Source organism: Podarcis bocagei (genome assembly GCF_964188305.1).
Source record: "Podarcis bocagei genome assembly, chromosome: 1".
In the NCBI taxonomy this organism is placed as follows: domain Eukaryota; kingdom Metazoa; phylum Chordata; class Lepidosauria; order Squamata; family Lacertidae; genus Podarcis; species Podarcis bocagei.
In genome coordinates this window covers 47,386,984-47,397,361 of record NC_138125.1, presented here as the reverse complement: position 1 = coordinate 47,397,361, position 10,378 = coordinate 47,386,984, and the positions used below count along the sequence as shown (strand labels likewise).

Sequence of the window (10,378 nt, the reverse complement as noted above, 5' to 3'; positions counted from 1 at the left end):
AACGCGTTCGGAGCGGGGGCAGAACTACATGTCCCAACATGCACTGCGGAGAGAAGTTGAGCCGACTTGCACAGCATCCCGGGAGATGTAGTTTCAACAATCCCTGGGCTCGTAATTGTGACAAGCCGCGGCGACAGAGTGAGGTTTCGGAGGAGGAGGAGAATGCATGGATGGGTGTGATGTGGCGTAACGTGTTGTGTAACGCGGAGGGATAAAGAGAGATTATCGGGTAGGGGTGGAAATTCGTATAGATGTTAGCTCTTCGCCTTTATGGAATATTAGGGTTGACTGCGGCGCAGCTGGGAGTTCAGTTTGGCTAAGGGAGCAAGGAGGAGGTTACAACAGAGCCCCATAAAACTCCCCTCTGGTTTATTCCCAAAGCGAGGCTTCCTTCTGGTTATCTTTAGAATTTCAGTTTAGCCGCAAAAACTTGGGATCCCAAGGGCTGCAGGAGTTGTTAACAGAAAGCGCTTGGAACCTGTTCTCCCGGTTCCATCTTTTTGATGGATGGTGAACTTCTGTCCAATTGCTAGCAGGACTTCCGTATAGCTATGAGTAAAGTTGGTCCGTTAAACTTGGCTTTGGCATTGGGAGTTCTACTGGCAGAAAACTCGTAGAGTTGGACTGGAACCTGAAAGTGATTGTGCTATATAACAATCTGATGAAGGATGAAGAGGATGTCAGGTCACAATGAGTCTGCAGTCACAATACAAGTTGCACTAAAAGGGAACAGATAAAATGGACTATAGAATTGTAGTTAGAAGGGACCTCAAGGGTCATCTAGTCCAAACACCCACAATTTAGGAATCTGAGCTGGGTCATACATGACAGGTGGCCATCCAATCTCTACTTAAACCTTCAAGGAAGGAGAGTCCATCACCTCTTGTGGGAGTCTCTGCCACTGTCGAACAGCTCTTTCTGTCTTCAAGTTCTTCCTGATGTTTAGTCAGAATCTCCTTTGTGATTGTCCTTCCTATACACCAGTTCCCAAACACACTGGTGAGCACACACTCCCAAAATTGTACTTTGAACTAAAGCGCCTGAAACTATGATATATATGTATAAATGGAAATCTTCAAACTATTCATCAATAATATAAGATTAGTTGAGCATAAGTGATTATGTTACATTAACACATTAATAGAAACAGATGCTATACATAAAGTACATATGTTGTGTATTAAACAAAGATGCCAATGCATATGCTAATATGAGCATGATACTGAATAAATGTGTGGCCAATAAAGTCACGTAGGTTCAATAAAGATGAACATCCTAACGTGTAAATTAGCAAAGATTTCTATAGGCGTATACAAGGCTTTTTGAGACCCAAAATGACCAACATGTTTTGAATTCAATAGAATTCTTCATGAGAAAAACCTTTTGTTTCTATTTTGCATTCAGCTGCAACATGTATCTTCACTCTCATTGGACTATAGGGTTGCAATCCTTTAAACCCTTAGTAAATGGCTTATTTCTGAGTAAACAAACGTAGTAATGCAGTGCAATGCTACAAGCCTGTACACATTTCTCTGGAAGTAAGCTTCACTGAATGCACTTGGACAAAATTGTACTGGGCTGGTATGAACAGTAGAGTGCAACCACTTCGGATATGAACATTTTATACCATTTTTCAACCATTTTTCTACTCACATGGTGAACCCAAGGCAACATTCAAAACTCCATAACTACAACACACAGATATCTCATAGTTTAAGGCAAACAAAATGGGATCTCTATCTACTTATTCCTGTGATGTTGACTCCTTCTTGATGCCTTTATACAAATCTATGGTGTTCTCACTCTTGGAATTCTTTTGACAGTTCTGGTTACCACAGAGCTGGAAAAGGTGTAGAAAATGACAAACAAAATAATCAGGAGGCAGAAGCAACTCACTTCCAATAAAAGGCTACGATGTTTGGGACTTATTAGTTTACAACATTTTTTAAAAAAATTAAGAGTAAGCGGACATGATAGTTTATAAAATGATGCATGTTGAGAAAGTTGTTAGAGCTAAGTTTGTGCGTTGAACCACCATCAAAGCACAAAAGCTGCTGGTTGGCAACTCTACAGGTGTCTTCTGATTTCCCCATCATCGTGTGATCTGGTTGTAGCTGACTTCAGGAGGTGACTGTAAGGCAGGGAGCTGGATCTGCTAATGGGCAGCTGCACCTCCTTTCTCTGTTCACTTAGGTCCTGTAAGCTTTAAGAGAGCATGCTTCCCAGGCTACTCAAATAGAATAGCATACGTAGTCAGTTGGTCTAGATAGGATGATGGAGTCCTGCTGCAATGCTACCACATTGGGCTTATCAGGCAATACAGGGAAAGTTGCCATGGGGAAAAGAGGGGTCAATATGGCTAGCTGGCTAATGGAGGGGCAGGATTTTACTCCATGCAGCATTCCTCCTGGTTAGCTCAGGTGTGTCTGAGTGTGAAGGCTGATCCTTTTTTCCTAGTGTGCTGTGTACCCTGAATTTGACATAGGGCCCTCCAAGCATGCAGAAATTGTTCCACCAGCCCAGGGCTCCTCTTGCATCACCTATGTTCCTGGTACCTATGACTGCATGTTGGGGTTGTGTGCTTCAGAATGACAAATGTTCCATGACGTCTGTACTTGCCTTCTGCTCTTATGGCTAAGTGTGTAGGCAACTGCTCTCTGGTATCTGAAGTGTGGTCTCAAGTCCTATATCCACTGGGAAGGATTGTTGGGGTGCTTTCCATTAGCCCACTCTCCCCTGGTGATGTTCAAACTTCTTTCCCAAACTGTGCCTTATGGAGTGTGCCACTATGTCTGTTGGAGTGAGTACACTGTAGCAGTGTACGTTCTGGGTGGGGTGGTTGAGGAAGTGCCTGAATCATTGCAATGATACTGGCTGCCTCCACATGTCATGTGGCCATTGTTAGTGGTTGTGGCATATGTTTGAGCTGCATCAGGGAGCGAGGACGGGCACATCTACCCTTGTTTTTGTTATTTCTTTGGAGATGTGTTATTACTAACCTCATGTCTAGCAGGCATAGGATGCATCAGCTATAATGGTGTATTGGAGGCAATTCTATGACCTGGCGTAAATAAGAATATAGCACAACTTTATCTGAGTGGGGAGCTTCGGAGCTAGCAAAGTAAAGCAGTATTTTTACTGCACTTTGCCTTGGCCAGTACAAGAACTGGGCTGTAGATGTGAAGCTGGCTTTGCCACTCCATCAAGCTCTGCTGAACAACGATTAGGATTGTATTCTAATTTTTTGAGAGCAACTGTTGTAGCCCCAACCAAGGCTGCATCACAGTTTAGCTAACACTGTCCAAACTCTCAGCATGATCACTTTCTGTTAGTCACACAGAAACACACACACCTTTTCTCAGGAAACTTCAACCTTAGCTTCTATTGAGGGAATGCCAATTTCGGACAATTTGCAAGCAAATAAATCTTGAAATTGTATTGTATTGTTTTGACTGCTTGATGCGGGGTTGTCCATCAGCCAGTGTAATGATGTGTACAAGATCAGAATGCAAGGTATGTAAATGTAATTGCATAAAGAATAATTTAAAATATAGTTGTTACTGGTGACTGGGGGCGGCCGCCGAGACCACATAACACTGGTCTTGAAAGACCTACATTGGCTCCCAGTACGTTTCCGAGCACAATTCAAAGTGCTGGTGTTGACCTTTAAAGCCCTAAACGGCTTCGGCCCAGTATACCTGAAGGAGCGTCTCCACCCCCATCGTTCTGCCCGGACACTGAGGTCCAGCGCCGAGGGCCTTCTGGCGGTTCCCTCATTACGAGAAGCGAAGCTACAGGGAACCAGGCAGAGGGCCTTTTCGGTGGTGGCGCCCGCCCTGTGGAATGCCCTCCCATTGGATGTCAAGGTGATGGACAACTACCTGACATTCAGAAGACATCTTAAGGCGGCCCTATTCAGGGAAGCTTTTAATGTATGATATTTTAGTGTTTTTTGGTTTCTGTGGAAGCCGCCCAGAGTGGCTGGGGAAACCCAGCCAGATGGGCGGGGTACAAATAATAAATTATTATTATTATTATTATTACTCTACTGAGTTTAGTTGGAAACTGCTTCATCTATAGCCAGATTATCTGCCACATCTTAATATTCCCACCAAATATTATTACTTGTATCTTCATTACTTGTATTGTAAGGCTGCTAGTTGTTTAAAAACGGTTGTTACTCTGAGCCTATGGAACAACAAAGGCTAAATATAAATCCATGACCCGTAGTCTTTCTGTCTGTCCTTCTACTCTCTTTCTATCCCTATTCAGGCATTATATTAATGAATAAGTAATATACAAAAGCTGAAAGAGTGGGGCCAGGTGTGCTAGTTCCACCACCACCCCATCCTCCTTCACAACTTACATTACAGTACTTTACATCAGGAGAGGGGAACCCTTTCAACCCAAGGGGCCACATTCCTTTCTGGACAACCTTCCTGGAGCCCCATGCCAGCGGTTGATAAAATCACAGGCAAATGTGGGCAGAGCAATGAATCTGTATTTTACCTTTGTGTGGTAAGCTAGTTTATTCACAGAATTGCATACCCCTCACTAACCTCCATCTAGGCAAGCAAGAAATGTAATATGTGTTAAAGGACAGATTCTAGCCATAAAAAAATCACCCGAGGGTGCAAAGCAGGGATGGTGAGAGGTGTGGTCTGGAGAGGCCTGAGGGCCAGTTAGAGAGGCCTGGATTTACATGATTAATTAGTACTTTTTTATCCCAGGCTAATACTGACATTTACTGTACCGGTAATTCATGCATTAGCATAGATTCAACTGTACTCATGCGCAGAAAGACACATGGAATTTTATGAATAAATGGGGGGTGGGGGAAGTGTCAGTTTTTCTACTTAAGAGCTTGTAAAATATGAACAGCCTAGAGAATAATGTAGCTTGGGCCCTGAGCGTATGTACGTGAGGTGTTGTGTATTAGTGGTTTGTAATAAGAGTTAAAAGGGGTCCTTCTCCAGGAGGGAGCCTGGACCTCTGGCAGAGCACAATTGAAAGCCCTTACTGGCTAGTAAAATGACAGAGACCAGATCAGAATTCTAGTGAAAAGCAAGACGGCTAGCTAAGCCTGATCTTTAGTTTAAAAAACTGTTGCAACAGGGTGCTCCCCCACACGCAGGAGAGAGGAGGACCCAGAACAAAGGTGTGCCTGCTGTTATATAGACATTTCAAATTGCCCGCCCTGGAGTCCAAGACCACCCCCCAGATACATCATCCCTACATCACAGAAATCTGAGTGCATTGTTTTTACCCTGTCTGCCAGGTTACCTGTTAATGGTCACTTGACCGGATTACCTGGGGAGTCTGGCCATCCTTTTGTAATGATAATACTTAATTCCTGAGCCAGGTCACAGGCTCACCCTATTCACACCTTAAATGTGCCCTTAAGGCAGGATTTGTGAGGACAGGGACAATGGGGAGGTTTCTGCATTTCCTTTGACCTTGTAGAGAAATATCTGAGGTGACTGAAAGAGTCAAAATGGCTTTAGGACTTTTCCTATGGGTTTCAGACATGTGGTTTTATATATTTATATATGTGTTTGCTTGGTACATTTATGAACATTTGTCATTATTATTATATATCATAGCTGTCAACATTTCCCTTTTTTAAGGGAAATTCCCTTATTCCAAATAGGATTCCTCGCAAGAAAAGGGAAAAGTTGACAGCTATGATATATATATATATATATGACCTAAAAATTCTTGTAACAGGTTATAATGCCAAACCACAGCAGGGGAAATCAGACACAAGTTCAAAATCCCCCCCCCCCATGAATTTTACTTGGTGACCTTTGGCCAGTTACTACAGTACTCAACTTGATCTACCTCACAGAGTTGTTTGGATTTCAAGTTTCAAGAATAAAGCTGGCCTACACCAAGACACCTTGGCTTCGCTACCTAGGAACAAGGCCATAGCAGGTTCCTATTTTCATAGTTTTTCCGAAGGCACTCTGCTATTGAAGTACGGAGCCCTACAGTTCAGGGTTCCTGAATGCTTATCGTTGCTGTGCGTGTCTAGGAAGCCATTTCGGAAACGAAGAGAGCCCCAATAGCTTTGCTTGTAGCGCTGGCGTATGCTTAGGTATGAAGGGGTCGATGAGAACAGAGACGCTCTACAATGTTGGTTTTCCATGGTAAGAATCCAAAGAAGCTCAAATGTGACCGGGAAATGGCGGCTCGCCGCAAAACATTATGCGGTAGTGTTGATGGCCCACAACAAAGATGGCGACAGAGTCGTCAAGCCGCTCGCCGCCCTCTTTGACAAGATGCACCAGACTTCATTCCTTCTGACGCTCTTCTTGTGTGAGCCAAAGGAGGCCGCTACTCCTAGGAAACATTGCAGCAGGGGCAGAGGTTCGCACTTTTCTCTAACTCAGCTTTAATCCTCGGCGATTTTGCTCAATGAGAAAACTAGTCAGTTACAACTCTACCCTCTGAGAGACGGGCGGACAGGCCGTGGGGAAGAGCTGAGGTGATTCCTAGAGGTTTCTGTTTCCTTTCGGAGCGGGTATCGCTCTAGCTCCTATCTCTATGGTCGGCCGCGCGCGCTGCAGCTCGGTCTTCTGACGAAAGGCGCTCAGGGGCGGCCCCTCACGTGACCAGCGGCGTAACGCGACGGCGCCTGTGGCTCATTGCGGTGCGTTCGCGGCCTAGTTGCCTTTGCCGGGTTTAGAGGCGTCGCGAGGGAAAGGCCTCGTTTCCTCCGGCAGCGCTTGCGGTGAGAGGCGGGTGACGTCCGGGCCGCTGCCGCTAATCCTCCTCAAGGAACGGGGAGGGGGCGAGGACATGACGGGCCTCGCCGGCATGGGGCACCTGCGGTACTGGGCGCCACTCTAGCAGGGGGCGGGAGCGGGTCGAGCGGGTTGGGGGGGTCCGCTCTTGGTTTCCCTGGGGGAGGGGGAACGGCGGAGTCCGCGACCTACAGGCCACGAGGGGGGGGGGAGCTGGGCGACGGGATCGGGTCCTCTTTCGCGGGGAGGGGGGTGTTTGGAGGTCCCCCCCTTTCTTAGCGGATGGGCGGAGGGAAATGATGTGGGGGGGCGCTAGTGGGCGAGAGCTTCTTAGGAAGGGAGGGTCACACGCTCAACCGCCCTGCGAGTTAGCCCGTTTAGAACGAAGCCTTATAGTTGTGTTCCTGGAAGCCCCCTGCGTGTTTTGTACATGGGCCCGATTCACGACGTGCGTGTTCAGAGCTTGACGAGCATCAAGCTTTGACTCGTACGTGTGAATGGGGCCATCGCAGATCACGCACCGTAGGCAGAATTGTCAGCTTGTTAAAGCGCAGTGTTCTTGAAAGATTTCACTCGTGCAAAATAAGCTTCTATATGGCAGTGCGTTGGCAAATGGGTAATTTTATTCCAAAATGTTGAGCAGCAAGCTGAACTTCGCTATCTTTCAAGTTCAGCGTGTAAAAAAAAATAACCCTGCAGCTTCTGTACTTGCACATGCAAATAATCTCATAGAAGTACCTGCAACATGCCCACATAATGTGGTTGGGATCAATCATTCATAACTGTGTTTTAAGTACTGTAGCAGGTTATTGTTCCTTTATTGCAGGCAAGGCTGTGGGATGTAACGGTAATGAATCTGCACATCTTCAATGGAGGTTTTCCATTATGTGTGTGAGAAATGTGTTTTAAGCCTTAATAACATTTACCTGAAATGAAACCCCAATGGAACTTGGTATGAATTAGACTTGCAGCAGAAATAATGCTGGGAGAGCTGGCATATTGATCATAGCTCAGTGGTAGAGCATCAGCTTTGCATTCAGAGGGTCTCAGATTCAGTTCCAAGCATCTTCAGGTAAGGCTGGGAAAGACTCTAGTCTGAAATCCTGGAGAGACTGCCAATCAGCCTAGGTATTGCTGAACGAGAAGGCTGTGTGGTCTGACTCCTTTTTATCTCTAAATATCTCCAGAAAAGTCATGTTAAATTAGCACTGAACATTTCAGATCTTTTTATGCAATTCCAAAATACAGTAGTTCATAGTCCTCTGGCTCTGTTTCCGGTGACCCTCAAACTAGTTGTCTACTTGTGTTTAGGCAACATTTTGATAAAATGTTAAGAAAAAATGCTAACTGTATTGCATCTATAATTTCTTGTTTTTTTCTTGTTTTTTAAACCAAGATGCCACCAGTTAATCCAAACTTGCAGTCTCTGGTGCAGACTGATTACTGATATTTGTTCAAGCATAAAATTATCTATAGCAGGATGAAGAAGAGTACCTTAAAACAATTAATACAATGTAAATAGCATAATTTTCGGTGTATCAAAACAAACTTCTATATAGTCTTGGCAATTTTTTTCTTTTCTAAGCATAATAGTATTGCAAATACCGTACTTTTTCATGTATAACATGCCCCCTTGTATAGCACGCCCCTATTTTTGGGGATTCCAATTTCAGAAAATGGCCCAAAGTTGTTGAGCTTTTTTGGGGAGAATGCAGTAAATCACTAACCCGGCAATTGAAATCGCTTGCGCTGCTCGTTAACAATCTCATCAGCTACAGGAGGCTGCCCGATCGCCAACAGCGGAAGTAAATAGCAAGCACAATTGCCGCAGTGGCAGCCAATCCCCAGCAGCCCTTGACACAGCAACCAATCATACACCCATTTCCCATAGCCAATACAAAGAACCCTTGCCGCAGCCACCAATCACACTACAAATCGCCAATGACAATCTGCAGCTCGCGGCTGCAACCAATCACCTGTCACCCCTACCCACTACCCATGTATAAGTCGCCCCCAGTTTTTAAACCTTTTTTAGTAAAAAACAAAACCCTAGTCTTATACACAGAAAAGTACAGTATTTTGTTGGTCATCTATATTTACTAATATATATATTTCTATGCCACCATACATTTCAAGGTGATATATAAACATGAAATATCATTTTTTAAAAATACAGATTAACATTAAGATGACTTGGTAAGCAAAAATTAAACAGCTGCAAAAACCTGTTGGTATTTATAGGATCGCTGGTGGAAATGTGGTTTGGTGTATGACTATGTCCCTCTTAATTTAAACTTTATTAAAACTATTTAAACAGATGAGAAATGGAAAATATTCTGGGATCATATAACATGACCAGGAACTTTTTCTCTTTTATGAATCTAAAAGCCTGACTTTGTCCAAGATTTTTACTATCTGACTCCATGAATTCTATGGAATTCATCCTTTAATTCCTTATTTTTCTCTTTTTACATACTGAACAGCCTCATCATAAAAGCTGGATTCATTAAAATGCCATATTTGCAAGACAGTGCTATACATGTCTACTCAGAAGTAGTTTTTCATGGAATTTACTCTCAACAAAGTGCAAATGGAAATTCAGTCCTAATCTCATCTTTATTACACACACATGTATCTCACCTCTCAGGATACACATGCTTCCGAGCTAGCTTATAAGTAACATTAATCTATGTTAAAAAAGTAAAGCAACACATGGTAAGAAGTAGCAACATACAGAACCATTGGGATTCTTTCCACAGTACATATGGTGGTAGATTGCCCTCTGGGAAATGTGGGGGAAATCTACTGGAGCAGGTTCTGATGTACTCTTTGCCTGCATTCCCATCTCTCCTGGAATCCTTCCCAAAGGACAGTTGATGGCTCTGATGCGATTTTCACCTGCATCCCTCTCTCCTGGAATCCTCCTGAGCTCTGTTTATTGTCTAGCTGTCTTGCCAGTATCCAGAGTTCAACATGGCAGAAATAAGTTTTAATTTATTCCTTTATTTCTTGGCATTTATTCAATACACAAATCTTTTAGTTTTTTGGGTTTTTTACATTTATATGTATGACTATGGCAGAACTCTTTATTTTAAGGCAGCATTCTAGGAATAAGCACTTTTCTCCATCCATGCCAAGGTTTTTGGCCAAGTTTTATCAGTCATTCAGTCTTTCCAGGTTTATGTATCTCTTTACTGCTAACTTGTTTATATATGGTTATAACTGGTTTGAACTTCTGCGACTCCTGCCTGCTAACCTTCCTTCCAGCAGTCAAATTAGAATGCCTCTCTTGTAATCTTCAGACCTAACACTTCTGTAATTTCATTCGTGACATGCTTTCACATGTTCCCCATTAATTAGAAAATGTAATGCTGCCCTAAACTGTTTGGATATGGCATGCATGTTTGACTTTTATATAGTAGTGAGAGGTTAAAAAGTATATCATGCCAATTTTTCATGCTGTATAAATATCTCTTTAAAATGTACTTTGTGTGATTTAAGTGTTACATTCTATATTTTAATTATGGGTGTTTATAGTTGTACAGTAGTTGATTTGTTTACTTGCAAACCCTTTATAAGTTTGTTTTGGCATGAAGCAGTATACAAAAGTTGGGTCTTCAATCAGTTTCACC

The 10,378-nt window shown here is 43.4% G+C and overlaps 1 protein-coding gene and 1 long non-coding RNA gene across 4 annotated transcripts in view; one reads left to right on the top strand and one right to left on the bottom strand.

Moving 5' to 3' along the window:
• Positions 1 to 236: 236 nt before the first annotated feature.
• On the bottom strand, positions 237 to 6,476 carry LOC308582972. The gene is made up of 3 exons (XR_014005978.1): positions 5,842 to 6,476; positions 1,745 to 1,840; positions 237 to 658 (listed from the first exon to the last, which is right to left on the bottom strand). It is a non-coding gene; the product is annotated as an uncharacterized lncRNA (long non-coding RNA).
• A 123-nt stretch (positions 6,477 to 6,599) lies between these two features.
• Positions 6,600 to 10,378, top strand: part of RBM25 (RNA binding motif protein 25) — a 31,834-nt gene continuing 28,055 nt past the window's right edge. For 2 of the 3 annotated variants that reach the window (XM_081186096.1, XM_081186094.1), the window contains exon 1: positions 6,691 to 6,833. In XM_081186096.1, coding sequence (XP_081042222.1) covers positions 6,802 to 6,833 — 32 coding nt within the window. In that variant the 5' untranslated portion in view covers positions 6,691 to 6,801. Of the gene's footprint in view, positions 6,834 to 10,378 lie in introns of all 3 variants that reach the window. The other variant, XM_081186095.1, reaches the window with a different exon arrangement.